This window comes from Grampus griseus, assembly GCF_964374135.1.
Source record: "Grampus griseus genome assembly, chromosome: 2".
Taxonomy (NCBI): Eukaryota; Metazoa; Chordata; class Mammalia; order Artiodactyla; family Delphinidae; genus Grampus; species Grampus griseus.
This window is the reverse complement of record NC_139018.1, coordinates 144,601,281-144,619,252: the sequence shown is the minus strand read 5'-3', so window position 1 is coordinate 144,619,252 and position 17,972 is coordinate 144,601,281. Positions and strand designations below refer to the sequence as shown.

The following is a 17,972-nucleotide window of genomic DNA, read 5'->3' as shown; positions in this document are numbered from 1 at the left end:
TGACAAAGGCAAACTACAGAACAATATTTATATTTTTAAGATTGATAAAATCGATAACGCTCTGGCAAGTTTGGTAAAAAAAAATTGGCATGGGGAGGGAGAAAATACAAATCAACAATATTAAGAATGAAAAGGGGGTATAATTTCAGAGAAAAGCAAACACTATAAGGTAATACTAGTTGTAACTTTGTGCCTGTGAACTTGAAATTGTGAGATGGACAATTTTCTAGGAAAATGTAAATGTATAAAACTGACTCAAGAAGTAGGACTTTTTTTGTAAAGGAAAAATAGAACTTTGTGTGTGTGTGTATAGATAGACAGATACAGATATAGATAGATAATATATATCAGTGGGTTTGTGGTTTGAAAATGCAGGTTGCCTCGGGGAATGGGACTAATAATGGAAGGTGACCAGCTAGGCTGAGGGGGGACAGCTGCTTTCTAAATATAATGCCGCGTGCTTTGAATTCTATACAAGCCACGAATTACTTCTGTTAGAAAGGGAGCAAATATTGTTGGTGAATGGCTCCCCGGGAAGTCCTAGGAACAAGCAGGAGGTGGGCTAAAGGATGGAGTTGGAATGGAATCCAATAGTTTGTCTGTGATAATCAGATTCCTCTCAGGTCTTACAGTCTCACTCGCCCCCTCTTCTCTCCCTCTCCTTCCCACACTGTGGACAGACATCCTGAGATCCGAGGGCGTTTTATGAAGGAAGGCAGAGCCGCGGAAAGAGCAAAGGAGACAGGAGTTCAAATCCCTACCCTAGTCTGGGATCTGCAGTGTCAGACTTTGGGAGCGTCCCCTCACTTCGCCTGATCCAAGGGTCGCCGTGTCCCAACTGCACCCACCCTCTGGGGCTCCTAGAGGCTCAAGTTAAGTTGTTAAGCGAGTCTAATCCCTCAAGAGCTGGAGATGAGGGGGCGGGGTGGCCGGCGCCTCTGCCCGCAGCTGCAGGTAGGCACATCCCCACCCCCGCTGCCCCCTCCTTCCTCCTTCCTCCCCAGCACACACACCCACACAAACCGCTCGCGTCGCGGCTGGAGAGATGCTCTCAGGCGCCAGCGGGCAGCAGAGCCTCGGCAGCCAGTAGAGCCGAATAAAGAGCTGGAGGGCTGGGGTTGCGCAGGAGATCTGCAAACCACAACGGGGGACAATTCTTATCTTTCTTTCATGCTTCTTTCTTTCTCTTAAAAAAAACCCTCCCTTGTTCCCACTGTAACTTGGAGGAACAAGGAGTGGTTTGAAGGAACTGACGCAGAAGTTTTATTTATAAACCTTAAAGAAGTTCTGGGCAAGTCACTCAACAGAACCCGCGAGGTCCCAGGTAACCCCAGCTCCCGGCGCTGGCTCAGCCTGGCAAGCCAACCCACAGCCTCAGGCAGGGGTGCGGGGCGCCCTCTGACTTTGCTTTTGGAGTAATGACACGACCCGTGACGTGGACCCAGGTGGCCTCGCTTGGTGAGCGTCCCCACCAGGTAAGCGCACTCCCGGGGTCTCCACTGGTCACCTGGGTGGGACCTTCAGCTCCTAAGAAGTAAGTCTGCACAGTTTAGCCACATGCATGAGTGGGAGGTTGGTAGGAGAGAGTCTGCTTTTATCACAGGAAATTGTGGGAGATAGGAGTGAAAGATGGTTAAAAAAAAAATTCCTTTTTTTAAAATTTTTGCATTGACGCGCGGGGATGAGATGCATAGGGGGATGAAGTTTTGTAGGAAATGGTTGTGGATCGGGGCTGGAGACAGGCGTCTGAATTTCTGCAGGGACTGAAGGGGGAGCAAAGTCCACATTATTGCAGAAACCTATGATGAACGGGAGGTGAGAGGTTATGAGCCTGAAAATGTGCAAGAAATGGTAAAGAGTATGAATCTAAGCATTTTAGAGAAATGATGGGAGAAGCACTTACCGTCCTGGTTTCACCTGACCCCCGTGCTCTGCCTTCCCCACGAAGATGCTCACAGACACTGACAACAGTGGACGCCCTCACGCACTGCCCGCGCGCCCGGAGTCCGCGGCGTTCAGCACCTCGGACAGAGCCCAAAAGGGCTGCGCGCGGCGCCCTGTGAGCCCAGGGCGTCCTGTCTCCTTCGCCCCAGGCCACCGCGGCTCGCCTCTGAGGGCGACTACCTAACCCCGCCCCTAGAGCTGGGAGAAAGCATTTTCGAATCGCAAGAACAAACGTGGAACTCAGTTTCTGATCCGCTTCTAACTGCTTCCTGTGACTGTAGAAGGAAGAGGCGGAGTATAAAGATAGCCCCCAAGCTTCTGCAAATACTACAGCTGAACGGGGTGGCCTCCTGGATTTGGAAAGGTGTACCCAAACTTCTTCAAATTTTAACATTTATTGAGCGTTTTCCATGTGCCAAGGCCCTGTGCTAGGAGCTCTACCTGAGTTATTTTATTGTTATAGCACACCACAAATGTGTCTGTGATTATCCCCATTTTACAGATGAGAAAACTGAGGCAAGAGAGGCTGAGTAACTTGGCCCAGTTTCTACAACCACCGAATGGTAGAGCTGTGTTCTTAAACTCCACTCCCGGCTGCAGTAGTCAGGAGATGTGTCCGAGCAGAATTCTCACTGTGAAAGAGCTCTGAACTTGGGCTCAGAGGAACAGAGTTTGAATCCAAGCTATACCACTTACAAACGTGTGCTCTTGGGCAAAATTACTTAACACGTCTGAACTTCAGACTCTGTATCTGTAAAATTAGGATAATAAAGCTTCCCTTGCAGAAGTGTGAGGGGAGGGTGGTCAAAGAGATCATGAATGTGGAAAGACTCAGCAAACTTTGAATTGTGGTTGGGTGGTGGAGGCAAGAAAGGAGGCAGCAGGTGATTGGAAGAGAAAGAGGACTGGTAATGGCATTAGTGGCACTCTACAGGGTGCTGGGAGGGCTTAGAGGTAGGATTCTGGATGAGCTTAATTCAACATAATAACCCCGTGGCTCTTAGAGGACTTTGTAGATAGTGTTCACATATAGCCTACCCTTTGATCCTTATAACAATCTTGTAAGGCAGCATCGGAGTTCTATTCATTTGGAAAGACGACGCTTGCCCTTAATTACTCAGCTACCTAGTAGCACAGCTGAGGTTAGAATCCAGATCTCCTGCTTCTCTATCCTGTAATCCTTCCACCATGACTGGTGCATCCTCCAGAGCTTGGATTACGGAGCAATTACAGTACCAAAATATATGGAGATAAGCACTGTAAATATCAGGTTGGACCGTGTGAAACTGATGATGGTTTGACCATTTTTTACCTACAGACACAGTAACGTCATATGGACCAATCTAATAAATGTTCATTGATTATATTCTATTTTGCTCCACATAGAATTTAAAACAACTTATAAAGGTCCACAAGATGCCAGGTTTATATATATTAGAAGCAGTCAAGAAAATAGAGGAGAAACAAGATGAAGGCTGTAGCCAGAAATAAGATGAATATAAACTATGCATATTATAAAGTCCTAGACACTTGCTTTGGGTCACAAAGTACAATAAAGTGTATATACGGTCCCTTGCATAGGGATATGAGAAACTTTGCAGACGTTTGTAGGAGTCTGTTGCTCCTCCACTTTTGCATAATTTTTCTGCTAGCACTAATATAAGTAGTCTTGAAACCAATGCAATGCCTCAACCCTCTGAAAGGTTTACCACTGTGCCAAACAAGGGAAGTTTAACTGGAAATCTGATGCCAATGAGACTCAAGAAAGGGGAGGTAAAGCGAATGGTATTTTATCTGCACTGAAGTAATGAAGTGTTAGCTATTTATAATGGTTCACACGAGCACATCATACTTTAAAGTTTATAAAAAGGGCTTCTGTATCCATCAGCTCGTTGGAGCCTCCTAACAAACCTGTAGAGGTGAGAGACTAGGAAGCGAGGGGAAGAACAAAAACACAACATCATGACTTGTAGCCCATGTATTTTACTCTTTATGCTTCATGTCATAAACCCACATACCTACAGAGGCTAGGTAAGTAACTTGAATGTGTGAACTGGGCCAAATGTAAGACTACAGAGAATGGCAGGGCCTTTGTCAAACTGGACAATGAATAATCCATCTTAAAACATTCAAATTAAAAAAAAAAGTTAAAGCAGGGCTTCCCTGGTGGCGCAGTGGTTGAGAGTCCGCCTGCCGATGCAGGGGACATGGGTTCGTGCCCTGGTCCGGGAAGATCCCACATGCCGCGGAGCGGCTGGGCCCGTGAGCCATGGCCGCTGAGCCTGCGCGTCCGGAGCCTGTGCTCCGCAACGGGGGAGGCCACGACAGTGAGGGCCCCGTGTACCGAAAAAAAAAAAAAAAAGTTAAAGCACTGTTCCAGTGGAGCAATACATAACTGGGCACCACATTTAGCCCTCAGCCCAGTATTATGCAGCCTTGTTCTACACTAATCAGGCTAAAGGTCTGGGAAGACATGGGAGTGAAGGAGCCTAGATTCAGTGAGATTAAAGACTCAATCTCTGTCTTTAAACTTTCCACTTATAAACTGGGAAAGATTGAACAAGATGGCTCCTCTCAGCTTCAAAAGTCTAAGACTTCCATAATTTTGTGGATAATGAAATAATTCAAAGATTTCTGGACAAAAAAGGCAAATAATTCCACCCATTCATCCCCTCCATCAAAACAATTTTTTTTTTTTTGGGTGTTAGTGATGTTTTAGTTTTCAGCATTTCTTTTCCAGTCCCTGTGCCTTCAGAAATTATGTTAGTCACCATTATAGTGGAGATGAATTAAACAGAAAACAGCCCTGAAAAGTGAAAAGGATGGCGGGGGTGGGAGGTGGGGGTGGGAAGGGAGCACGACAGGGAGGAACCCGCCAAACTTTGCTCACTTCTCAGTTTACTCCCTTTCTGAAACACTTGAAGAAACACCTCACCACTTTGGGGTTGCTAATTTTTAAAGATAAAAACGTGGTGCCTAGAGCAGCCAAAGGGGATGGGATTTCAAAATTCTGGGCATGTACCAGCTCTTTTCACTCAGGACTGCTTCCTTTTCTTCCAAGAAGCTTAGAAAGCCTGAAAGGCATCTGCTGTTTCCAGCATTAGGTGTTTTTAACATTCATTCTGTGTGATGCACAGTAGGAGATAAATTCCCAAATTAAAGTAAATTCGGGGACTTCCCTGGTGGCACAGTGGTTAAGAATCTGCCTGCCAATGAAGGGGACACGGGTTCGAGCCCTGGTCTGGGAAGATCCCACATGTCACGGAGCAACTAAGCCTGTGTGCCACAACTACTGAGCCCGCGTGCCACAACTACTGAAGCCTACGCGCCTAGAGCCCGTGCTCTGCAACAAGCGAAGCCACCGCAATGAGAAGCCTACGCACTGCAACGAAGAGTAGCCCCTGCTCGCCGCAACTAGAGAAAGCCTGTGCACAACAATGAAGACCTAATGCAGCCAAAAAAATTTTTTTAAAAGTAAATTTGGTCTTGGTTGACTCCCACATTCGATGGGTCACTATGCAATTCTAGCTTTCGAACATCTCTGCAGCTTGATTCTTCCATAACTTCCTCATTTTGGTGCTTCTGAGCCTCGTCATCTCTCAGAGGCTCCTGCAGCCTCCCGTCTCACCCTTCCAATACTGAATTCTATAGATTTCTTTAGAATTCTACAGATTTCTTTAACACCTAATGTGGAGTGGACACATTGAGTGTTTGATGATGAATATATGAATGAATGAGCCAGCAAGTAATGCCAGTGTTTTAGTGAAGGTTTACCATGTTATAAATAATAAAAATTAACTCAAGCTCTGCTAAACAGAAACATGGCTCCTCGAGTGTTCACAGACCCCAGAGGGAGCTGAACTGCTGAAGAGAGAGGGGATTCTCTCCACCTCTCATATCAGCTTCTCAGTGTGTTAACTTCATTCTTCTCACTGTGCACTTCAGCCTTTCTGCTTCTCTGTGCATGTGGCTACCTGACCAAAGCAGCCTTATCTCCAGAGTCCCTAACACTTCAGTTCCTACAAACAGCCCAAGATAACTGGTGTTTCTCAGTCTCAATGTCAAATTCTACCCAAGGTCAAGTCAGTCAAGCACATGGGGCAGGTCAGAGAGTACAAAGTCACCTACCAAAAGCTGAACACTGTGCGGGGAGATGGATGACAGAGAGAAGGGTCAGTGTGGGCTGGTGGGACATCTCAGAAGAGTCACCCACTCACTGATCTCTGAATGACCCAGGGCAAGCCAACCCTTCACTCTTGGCTTCAGTTTCTTCATTTGTTAAGTGGGGGAGAGAGGACATCTGATAGGGCCATTTGACGCTTCAAAGAAGACAGCTGGTATCAGCCTGGGGCAAAAACATACGCAGTAACACTTCATTGGGTTATAAAACCTTGGGAAGTCTAATGAGAACCTGCTGCATAGCACGGGGGACTCTATTCAATGCTCTGCGGTGACCTAAGTGGGAAGGAAGTCCAAAAAAGAGGGGATATATGTATACTTATAACGGATTCACTTTGCTGTATAACAAGAAACTAACACAACATTGTAAAGCAACTATACTCCAATAAAAGTTAATTAAAAAAAATAAAAGTAAAAGATTGCAGTTCACGTAGCTAGTTGACAAGAGCCTTGCCAATGACGCCAGACTCGCTTTATGTATCATCCCAGTTTCACACAGCCCTGTCTGCTTACCCTCTCTGGGGGTTGGCCGCTCACCTTGCTCTCTTGCCTGAGTGGCCTTAGCAGGTTCTATACCTCAGTCTTAGAGTCAGGACACTGCTGCTGCTGTCACTGCTACAGACGGCTGAGCCCCACACCTGGTTCCAACTGATCAGGAGAAACTGACTATTGTAGAAAGTGTTTCTCCAACAGCTGCCTGGAGAGACAGAATTACTCAGCTCAGAAGTGTGGGGGGATTAGTCCTTTGTAGAGCACAATATTGACCAATGGGAGATGGGAAGTAGATGTCAGGAAAACGCTTTTCCCTTTCGTCTCCTAATAGCCTGGTTTTGGTGAGTTTAAAAGATTTGGGTGGGATGCAATGGATTATACAACTTCCGCAAGACTGAGCAATCAGTGCACTTGTCTTTAACACGTGAGTAGCTCAGTAATGTAGCGCTTGTATTTGCTCTTCCTCTTGCCTGGCCTCGTGTTCCATTTCCCCTTATTCCTACTTCCCAAGGGTTTTGTTTGTTTGGTTTTTATTTTTTAATTTTTATTGGAGTATAGTTGATTTACAATGTTGTGTTAGTTTCAGGTGTACAGCAAAGTGAATCAGTTATACATATACATATATCCACTATTTTTTTAGATTCTTTTTCCATATAGGTCATTACAGAGTATTGAGTAGAGTTCCCTGTGCTATACAGTAGATTCTTTTTTTTTTTTTATTGGAGTATAGTTGCTTTACAATGTTGTGTTAGTTTCCTGAATCTTCCCATCTTTCTCCATCCTTGGTACTGTCGGTCTAATTTTAGCTGCGCTGGAGGGTGTACTGGTATCTCATTGTGCTGTAATTTGATTTTCCTTGATTACTAACAAGGCTGAGCACCTTTTTCTGGGCTTATTGGCCATTTGTGTATCCTCTTTTGGAGGAAGTGATTTGTAGGAGTTCTTTATATAGTCTGGATATGAGTCAGTTGTCATTTTATTCCTCTTTCTCCCTTCCAGCCTGAGTGATTTTTCTCTTGATTAAAAAGGAAGTAACATTTGAGCTGAGATTTGAGGGATGATGAATAATTAAAGAAGAGCAGGGAGGTCTTAGAGTTAGAAACATGAACAGGGTTAGAAGGAAGAGAAATAAAAAGTGGGGCATTTGAGAAATGACCAGATTTCAAGATAGATGGAGTATAAAGAGAACAGGAGTAGCAGGGCAGATGCTGAAGAGGTGTGGCCAGGAGGTGAAGGGCCCCTTGGATGGAATGGAAAACAGCATGTTTTCACCGCACATTGCCTTTTCTTTATTTAGCCCTTGAAAATTCCGCTTTAGATGTCCAGAGTTTGGGGACTAACAAGCTTATAGACACATAGAACTGTAATAAAATGATCACATGACCACAGAAGAGTTAAAATGACAGAAACAGAAGAGAGAGAATGGCCACATTTGGGGGGCGCAGGCGGGTAGAGACAGAGAGGGAGAGAGGAAGAAGGACTCAGTAGGAGATTGAAGAAAGAAGCATAGAGTTGAAGAGACAGAAACAAACGTCTTGTGAATACATTTAATAATATACAGTGTCTTTGGATGGTAGGGATTTTACAGAAAATCTTATAGGAACACACAAACACAAGTGCAACAAGATCAGACTGAGATGGCATTATCAGAATAATGCATTTGGAAGAAGCAGAAAATGATCTGAAGCAGAAAGATACAACCTAGACTGTTAACCACAGTTAATTCTGAAGAGATGAGTGGCTTCAAGGTGGGCTGGGGGCGTGTAAAGGGTACTCTTCTTCTTTATATACTTAAGTGTGATTTGGGCTTTTTTTTTTTTAAACAAAGTATCTATTCATGGATTAAAAGTTTTAAAAGGCAATACACCCATCTCTCAACTTTAGCCAAGAAAAGCTGCTGACTTCCTGTTTAATAGAGGAATAGAAATTGATCAATAACTGCTCAGGGTAGTGGGGTAAGAGGAAGGATGACATGCATCAGAGAAGGAAAACTCAAGCATTGTGACACCTGCCCAGTGGAGCCTGAGGGACAAAAAGTCCACATGGAGGGGCCATGCTGGCAGAGCATGGCCAGTGAGGGACCCGGGGCTGGTAGGGCATCAATTCTGGGAGACCATTTCTCCTTATTCGTGGGAGACCTCGTGACCAACACCCATTTTGGAAGCTCTGAGTCCAGGAATTAGGTAATTGACATGAGGAGAACCAAAGCAGAAAACCCAGGTTTGACAGACCTCAGCGGGGGGAGCTCTGGAACGAGCTTTATTTCCTAACATTGGTGAGCAAAACGGCAATCCCCTTGTCCATCCTCTGCCTCAGATCTGTTCAACCAGAGAGGACGATGTAGCATTGCATTATTTGAGCTATTCTGAGAGCCTGAATGAGGTGGATGAGAACTCGGACATCTGCTTGAATAGTGGGGACTACAACATGGAAATGGACAGCTGGATTGCTTTTGTTTTACATTTCCCCCCTACGACAATGGTGATACACGTTTAGTTTAGGAAGTACAGCAAAAAGGAAAACTCTTCATAATCCTATCACCATTTTGGCGTATTTCCTACTGTCTTTTTGATGCACACCTAGAACTATACTGCATTAAACCATTATTTACGAGGTAACCTATTAAGTGTGGCTCATTGCTAAATGCTGAGGCTACAACAGTGAACAAGATAGACTCAGACCTTTCCTTATGGAAACTTAGACTTTAGTGATGCCAACAGACAGAAAACAAAGTTTCTGCTATCACAAAACTGCATTTGTGATAAGTGTCATGCAGTCAACCCAGTAAGAGCTTTGCACGTTTTATTGCTTGCTCTCTCCTAGGCGTCATGCCAACCGCTTTACGTGTGGTACACTGTCTCATTTAATCTTCACAAAGTCAGGTAGTTTGCCACTATCACCACAGTCACCCCTGCCATGTTACAGATGAAGGAATAAACCCAGAGAGGTTAAATAACCAAGCAAGGTGGCATAACTTGGGATCAAACTGGGACACGGCTGTATCCAGAGTCTCTAACAGCCTTGCTGCTCAGATCAGCTCTATAGAATACATGACCCTTTTCTCTCTTCTTCCCTTGCTAGGTCTGATCGCCACTGTGGCTCAGAGACTCTAAGCTGTAGCCAGTATGATGGATGACAACACCGAATTAAGGACTGATGGAAACTCACTTTTAAAGGCCGTGTGGCTGGGGAGGCTCAGGCTGACCAGACTCCTCCTGGAAGGGGGTGCTTATATCAACGAAAGCAACGACAAAGGCGAAACGGCTCTCATGGTGGCATGTATCACCAAACATGTGGACCAGCAGAGCATCAGCAAGTCCAAGATGGTGAAGTATCTGCTGGACAACAGGGCAGACCCCAATATCCAGGATAAGTCTGGCAAGACCGCCCTCATCCATGCTTGCATCAGAAGAGCTGGGGGAGAAGTGGTCTCCTTGCTACTGGAGAATGGAGCAGACCCCAGCCTCGAGGATCGCACAGGGGCTTCAGCTCTGGTTTACGCAATAAATGCAGATGACCAGGATGCATTGAAACATCTCCTGGATGCCTGCAAAGCCAAAGGCAAGGAGGTGATTATTATAACAACGGATAAATCATCTTCAGGAACCAAAACCACCAAACAGTATCTTAATGTCCCTCCTTCACCCAAAGAGGAAGACAGACAGTCACCTCCACGGTGTGCATCTCCCTCGGGTATTGAACTGAAGGCTCCAGGCCTGGGCTCTCCACCCAGTGAGAAGGAAGATGACTTCTTTAGCCTCCAGTCAGGGCATCCAGGTGGTTGCAACACCTCCAAGCCTCCTAATGATCCTGGGTCACTCACTAGGAAGGTCGGGAACCTCAAAAGGGCCCGTTTGCCTCAACTGAAGAGGCTCCAATCTGAGCCCTGGGGCCTGACCGCGCCCTCCGTGTTGGCCGCCTCTATGCGCCAGGATGGGAGCCATGGCGCAGGTGCAGACAGCGAGGTCATCAAGAGCATCAGTGACATGTCCTTCCCCAAAAGGGGCCCCCTTTCCAGAACCAACAGTACTGATGGCAAAGACCCCAGCCTCTTCCTCACGGTCACGGAGCAGGTGCTGAAGATCCCAGCCTCTTTGGCACCAGCCTCGTGGAAGGCAGCCTACGAGAAAAGTCAGCCTCCCCACCCACGTCTGGCCGGAAGAGGAACTCTCCCTATTGACCAAGAGAAGGGTGGCATTGGTCCATCAGGCCCCTCTGCTCTCAAAGACGCAGTGTCCCTCAAACGGCTGGAAAATGACCTCTATGATTTAGATTTACAGCCAGGGGCCGATCCGCCCAACTCCATCTCCCTTGAATCAGGCAAAGGACCCGTAGATTGGAAGAAGCTCAACAACTCCCACTTGTCTCTCTTCCAGGGCTCCAGGGAGGCCCTGGATGCTGCGTCCTGCACATCTCCCAGCTCAGCGCGCCACAGGCCACCCCATCTTCTAGAAAGACGGGGTTCCGGAACTCTGCTACTAGACCGAATTTCCCAGACCAGGCCTGGCTTCCTTCCGCCTTTAAATGTAAATCTGAACCCACCTATCCCGGATATTAGATCGAGCAGCAAACCTTCCTCTCCACTTGCTAGTGGCTTAAAATCCATGGTACCTGTTGCTCCAAGTTCACCAAAGAGAGTTGACTTGAGAAGTAAAAGGAAGCTCCTCAGAAGGCATTCTATGCAAGTTGAACAGATGAAGCAGCTGTCTGACTTTGAAGAAATCATGACCTAGAAGCTTTTTCAGTGAGGTTTTTTTTTTTTTTTAAATCTACGTAGTTTATGAAAAGTACCATAATCTAGACCAACACGGTCATGCAGAGTCTCTGCATCTTGATCACTCCTTACTGTGGGTGTGTGGCTACTTCAGGAGAGATGGAAACGGTGCCGCTTCCCTTCTGAAAGAACATCTGGGTTTTTATAGGCCTACTCGAAAAGAGCCCAGTATAATTGGGTTTTGGAGATGAAAATATCTCCAAAGGAAGAAAACCTTTGGAGTTTGAAAGTCACACCGCAGGTACAATGATCTAAGCGGCTGACGCCCATTATTTTCTACCAGACAAACAACTTAAATCACAAGATGGTATCTGGAGGACGTCATGGGTAATAAATCTATAAAGTGCCTATAAAGAAAACGAGGCTTTTTCGAATGTGCAAAAGTTCAAAACCGATCTTTGGGCTGTTAAATATGGGTATCTGTGTCACATCTGGAGGAACAGAAGTAGAATTCTCCCATCAGAGAGGTTCTGGTATTCGGGTCCTGCCTCTTCCCATGTCATGGGGCACTGGCTGGGGTAGCATAGTTGAGATCTTTCAGAACTCCGGTAACAGGCTTTATCCACGTACTAATTCGGGTGTGCTTTGAGTCCCCAAATATTAGATCTACGTGTCCCCCAAATTCTGTTGTGTCACAGTAGCTGGTGCCTCAGAGACGAATCTTGCCCAGAAATGAAACTGGCCTTGGCCTCCTGCCCTGACACAGGTTCTGTGTTGAAATCTTGTGAAAAACAGTCAGGGGCTATTGGCTAATTTGGAGTTTTGTACATACAACTCATAGAATAGACCCATAAGAAGCGTTTCCTGATTATTCTTTAAAAAAAAAAAAACTTGGTAAGATCTCTCCAAACTAGAATGATACATGGTGATGGGAGATGCACATATTACAAGGTAGAGTAGATGGTTCTCAGGCCAGAGGCAGTGGGGACCACTTGTAGCCTGAAAATTTTAAGGGATGCAAACTGTCACTTCCCCTTCACTTTTCTGGGAAATTCAAGAACATCTGGTTTCTTCTTTGCCTGAATTATCTATGTGATGAGAGATTTGTAGAAATAACCTGTACAACCTTTTCGAGCCACTTTGTACGAACCCAAGAACGGAAGCAGACATTTAGCACGTTTGGTGTAATGTAGCCACGTTCTAGATGAAGATATTTCTGGTTATTTTCCCATTTACTGTTTTCTTTCATGCTGCTTAGATATGTTTGCTCTATGGTTAAAAAAATTCAGTAGTCCTTGGGGATAGCATCACATAGAGGAAAGAGGAGAGACTTTGAGATTTGGGTTTGTATCTCTATTTCATCATTTACCAGCTGCGTGACCTTGAGGAAGTGGCTTAACTTCTCCAAGCCTCCACTCCCTCATCTGTAAAATGGGGTTAGTAATGCTTCACCTTACAAGTGTGTGGTGAGAATTAAATGAGATAATGTATGAAAGTGCCTGTAACTGTGCCTGGCACAGGTAGAAGTAATTGGAAACGAGGCAGCTGATTTTCATACTCCTTTAGACCGCCGGAGCCTCAAAATCTCAAATAATACCTAATACCCTACACAAAGTGAAGCAAAGTCTAGCTGCAATATTCAAAGGGCCCCTTGAGATTCTCAGGGGTTCTGTCAATACTGAGCCTTAAACTCACGTGTAGAGTAAAAGAAATTCTGCCACAGAAGCTCTGCACATCAGACCATTTCTAGAATGACATTTGCTAGAAAGGTATCTGTATATCCCAATCAAAAGTGCTAATGATGGTTATAAATACACCGAGTGTTTGTTCTTTAGTAATTCCTTTAGGGAAGGCACGTGCTCAGCCTCGGCACTATGGGTCTTTCGGGCTGGATAATTCTTTCCTGTGGGAGACTGTCCTGTACGTTGTAAGTTGTTTAGCAGCATTCCTGGTCTCTACCCATTAGATATCAGTAGCATCCTCATCCTAAACTGTGACAACCAAAAACGCTTTCAGACGTGGCCAGACATCTCCTGGAGGTGATATCACCTTAGCTGATCACCACTGCTCTAGGAGAACGATTGTGTACACGGTAGAAATATGCCAAGAGCAACCAAACTGCATGAAGGTGTAGGTCTGGCTGGCTGGCTAGGCTGTTCCACTAACTTCAGGGCAATTCAAACTGTAACTTAGTAAGATGACTCATATACAACGTGCGTCTTCAGGATTCTCGACCTCAGTGCTAATGGCCTCTTGTACTTGGCAGGAAGGGAAGAAAATGAGAAGAATAGCACATAAGCTAGTGAAACTCTAGGGCTCATGACCTCGGTTGAGTGTCCCAACCCATACGCTCTTCAGGACCATTTAGATGGTAATAGTTCTCACCAACTGGCCATGATTACAGGCAAAGCAACAACTCTGACGTATTAAAGAGAGAACCAGACAGACAACCACTGTTCTCAGCAGCTCATTAAAGGAACGCACACACACTATTTTAAGTACTTTTCCAATGGTCGTCAGTGTCAGTTAAAACTAATGTCTGCCAGTATTGATAGTATCTAACTGGGGCGAGAGCAAGACACTGCATAAGGGAATTTTTCTAAACCTTTAGCTAAGATTTGAAAGCCTAATTTATCCTAAGTAGTGAATGTGGTATATTCATAGCAATTAGCTTAGGTGAAACACTAAACATGATGAGTTGCCCGTTTGGAATAGCCTGTCCATCCGTCACACAGATGCGTAACAGCAGGTACGCTCATGCCACTTACTGCCTGCATCCATCAGTTGTGACCTTTCCATTGGCCTTTCTGTAGACGGTCATCAGGATAGTACCTTGTTTCATCACTATCTGACGATGCATTAGTTGAACTAGACTGTTCCAAACTAGGACAACCACTGCAATACTTAATTACGGTTAATGCATACATGGGCAATTTTCTTCGTGTTAACAAACCTCAGAGAAATGCTTTTTAAAAGCATATTTGGATTGAATCACGCTTCCTAGATCAGAGATTTGGGGGAGCCTAGGGTCACTACAGAAGATAGCCACAAACTAGTTTCAATAACCCATCTACTTAAGACTCTCTGGAATGTTTATCAAAATATATTATAGAATGTGAGTCTAAAGTTTCAAATCTGGAATTTGGGTTCAATTTCTAGACATTCTAAAGCCTTTGTCTGCTTGCTTAAGTCCATCGTCGAGCCTCTTAGAATTTCATCAAGTAAACGCAGGTTTTGTCTGACCTTCCTCCTTTGTGTGTGTTGGTACTTCAGATGTATCGTGTGTTGCTTGAACTGGTTCTCTACCGTGTTCTATCCCAGTCTCGAGCTGACGATGTGCTCAAGGATGTATCAAAATCCATGTAATGGAACTATTTAGATATTTCTAATATGTCAATAAAAGATATATTACAATCCTTCAATAGTAAGTATTTCCCATTTTTCTTAGTGAAATCTCAATTATACATATTACCTTTTCCTTAAGATGGGTTTGGCATGCCTGCCTGGTAACATCGACCTGAGCAAACACCTACTATTTTATGTACACGTGATTTAGAAAATGAATTTTTAACTACACAGGTATTATAGTTTCTTTTCTGGTTTAAAAAAAAAAGCTAAGAATGAGAAGGTGCATTGCCGCAATGGGGGTGAATTCTTTTCCTCTGGCCCTTCTGCTCAGTTCCCCCCAGGGCTGCACCTGCCATCTGCTACTGGTAAGGTCCCTGGATATCCCTCCTTGGGCCCTATTTCTAATGTCGATGAATGTTAATATAAGCTGATTTCTCTTAGCTCTTACTCCAGGGCAGGCTGGTAAGTATCAAATAAACCAGGTGGATGGTCTCTCTTCTCTCTTAAACTCTAGAATTCTGTGATTCAGACTTCATCCAGACTTCCTGATTCCCTGGAAAGTTCCAAACCTTACCCCTAGGTTCCTTCCTAGACGGTTGAAATAAATTATATTGTTTTGTGCCCGTCTCAGCCTGTTGATAACCAATGTTATGGCTGGACCAGCCCTTGTGGTTCTTATTGTGGTTGCAAGAAGCCCTCAGCAATAATCATCAGGAAACTTTGAAAAAAAAAAGGTTTGTTGCTTACAGGTCCTGAAAATTACGTGGCACACCTGGGGTCACACAGTGAGGCTGTGGGTAGACAGAGGGCCCAGGCCTGGGGTTCTGCTTTTATTGGGGTCCAAGCTGAGGACCTAGGGTTTCATGGGCTCACTCTTTATGAGTGAATTTAAAACATAAGAGAAGGAATTTAAAGTGTGAGAAGAGAAAAAACAAGGGGCCCAAATGCTCAGTCACTGAAATCAACCAAGATCTCTAAAACAAAGCTGGGGAGTGGGTGGGGGCATGACCTGGCTCTTTATTTAGTCCTTTGTGGCTGGCAATGTGTATTTATCGAGATAGGCATCTCTGAGGTGGAGGCCCCCTTTGAAGTGGATGCCTCAGACATCAAAACTAAGTCAGGCACTTGCATGGCAAAAAGAAAAGCCAGCTCTCAGGCTTACACTACAGTTAGCAAGGGGGAGAAAAGGGAAGCAACCTAAGTGTCCATCAACAGACGAATGGATAAAGAAGATGTGGTATTTATACACATACAATAGAATATCACTCAGCCATAAAAATAAATGAAATAGTGCCATTTGCAGAGACCTGGATGGACCTAGAGACTGTCATACAGGGTGAAGTAAGTCAGAAAGAGAAAAACAAATATCGTATAATATCGCTTATATTTGGAATCTAGAAAAATGGTACAGATGAACTTATTTGCAAAAGTGAAATAGAGACACAGATGTAGAGAACAAACTTATGCCTACCAAGGGGGGAAGCGGGGGTGGGATGAATTGGGAGATTGGGATCGACATATATACACTACTCTGTATAAAATAGATAACTAATGAGAAGCTACTGTATAGCACAGGGAACTCTACTCAATACTCTGGTGACCTAAATGGGAAGGAAATCCAAAAAACAGGGGATATATGTATATGTATAGCTGATTCACTTTGCTGTACAGCAGAAACTAACACAACATTGTACACAACTATACTCCATTAAAAATTTTTTAAAAAGCGGGGGAGGGGAAAGGACTAGTTTGAGCATGTCTTTTCCTCACTTCTTTCTGCAGGAAAGGGAGGTCAATGTTGTTTCCAGCTCCTCTGAGGAGAGATTAGGAGGGACCCCCTGGGAGGAGAAGAAAGTGCTGGGGGAGGTGGAGGTGTGATGAGGGACAAGGCCCCCCCCCCCAGTGAGGGAGTACATTCCCAAGATTATAGGAGGCTCAGAAGTTGGGGTCCCTTGTGTGGAACTTGCTCCTTTCCAGAGCAAAACCTTAGAGGGGAGTGGCTAGATGTGTGTTGACTTAAAAAAATGTACAACGTGAGAGTTGCGAGTTAAGTTTTATTTGGGGCAAAATGAGGACTGCAGCCTGGGAGACAGCATTTCACATAGCTCTGAGAAACTGCTCCAAAGAGGCAGGGGGGAAGGTCAGTATATATGTGATTTTGGTGAAGGGGGTGTACATACAATGAAGCACATATATATATATTTTTTAATATACTTGGCAGTTTGCACTGTTTTTTTTTAAAATAAATTTGTTTGTTTTCGGCTGAGTTGGGTCTTTGTTGAGCACAGGCTTTCTCTAGTTGTGGTGAGCGGGGGCTACTCTTCGTTGCGGTGCACGGGCTTCTCATTGCGGTGGCTTCTCTTGTTGCAGAGCACGGGGTCTAGGCGTGTGGGCTTCAGTAGTTGTGGCACACAGGCTCAGTTGTTGTGGCTCGTGGGCTCTACAGCGCAGGCTCAGTAGCTGTGGTGCACGGGCTTAGTTGCTCCGCGGCATGAGGGATCTTCCCAGACCAGGGCTCGAACCCGTGTCCCCTGCATTGGCAGGCAGATTCTTAACCATTGCACCACCAGGGAAGCCCAAGCACATATTTTTTGCAGAAGGTTCTGCTAGTCTCCTGAGGGTTACTGCTAGTCACGAGGAGCAGACGTCACCATGAAGGAATTTAGAGCTTTTCTAGATATGAGGAGATGCAAGAATTGGGCTCATAAAATCGGCTCCTGAAAATATCTCACTATCTGAAGACCTGTTCTCCCAGTTTTTCCCAGAGCACAGAGGGCCTCATTCCTGATCTTCACCCTGAATCCCTTTCAGGGGGTGTTGAAAGTCAGCAGCTGCAGCGGCACCTGCTTTAATCCTTGTAGAGGTAGATGTTAAGTGCCCATGACAAGTGCCAATTTGTAGCTGACATGTGCATCTTGGGAGAATGGGCCTGGGTCAAGCGGGGCAGGAGGGCAGCTGATGCACTTGCCTTGAAGAAACACTGGAGCTTGGACAGTGAACACATCGGCACAAGGACCCCAGGGCTCCCTGAACCTGAAGGCTATGCACTGCTTAAGACATCTACAGAACACAGTGGAGAGAGCTCCACCATGGCTGAGATGGATTTTCTTATCAGTGTTGGGAAGGAGGGGTTGGGAAATACAGTCAATTTTAACTTGATTTAGCAAAGTAAAGAAATGTGACATTTCTCACATCCAAAGGTTAATGAGGTGAAATTCACAGCAGTCCGTGTCCTGTTGTTAGGGGAACCACTGATGGAAAAACGCCAGGCCCTGGCCAAACAGGATAGTAACTA

General features: G+C 45.1%; 1 protein-coding gene across 1 annotated transcript; it reads left to right on the top strand.

The window, feature by feature from the left end:
• Nucleotides 1–9,740: 9,740 nt before the first annotated feature.
• ANKRD34C (ankyrin repeat domain 34C) lies at nt 9,741–11,348 on the top strand (the record flags this gene model as incomplete). Its single annotated transcript, XM_082648453.1, has 1 exon — nt 9,741–11,348. One exon carries the CDS (start codon nt 9,741–9,743, stop codon nt 11,346–11,348), a length of 1,608 nt encoding a protein of 535 aa, XP_082504579.1.
• Nucleotides 11,349–17,972: the final 6,624 nt, after the last annotated feature.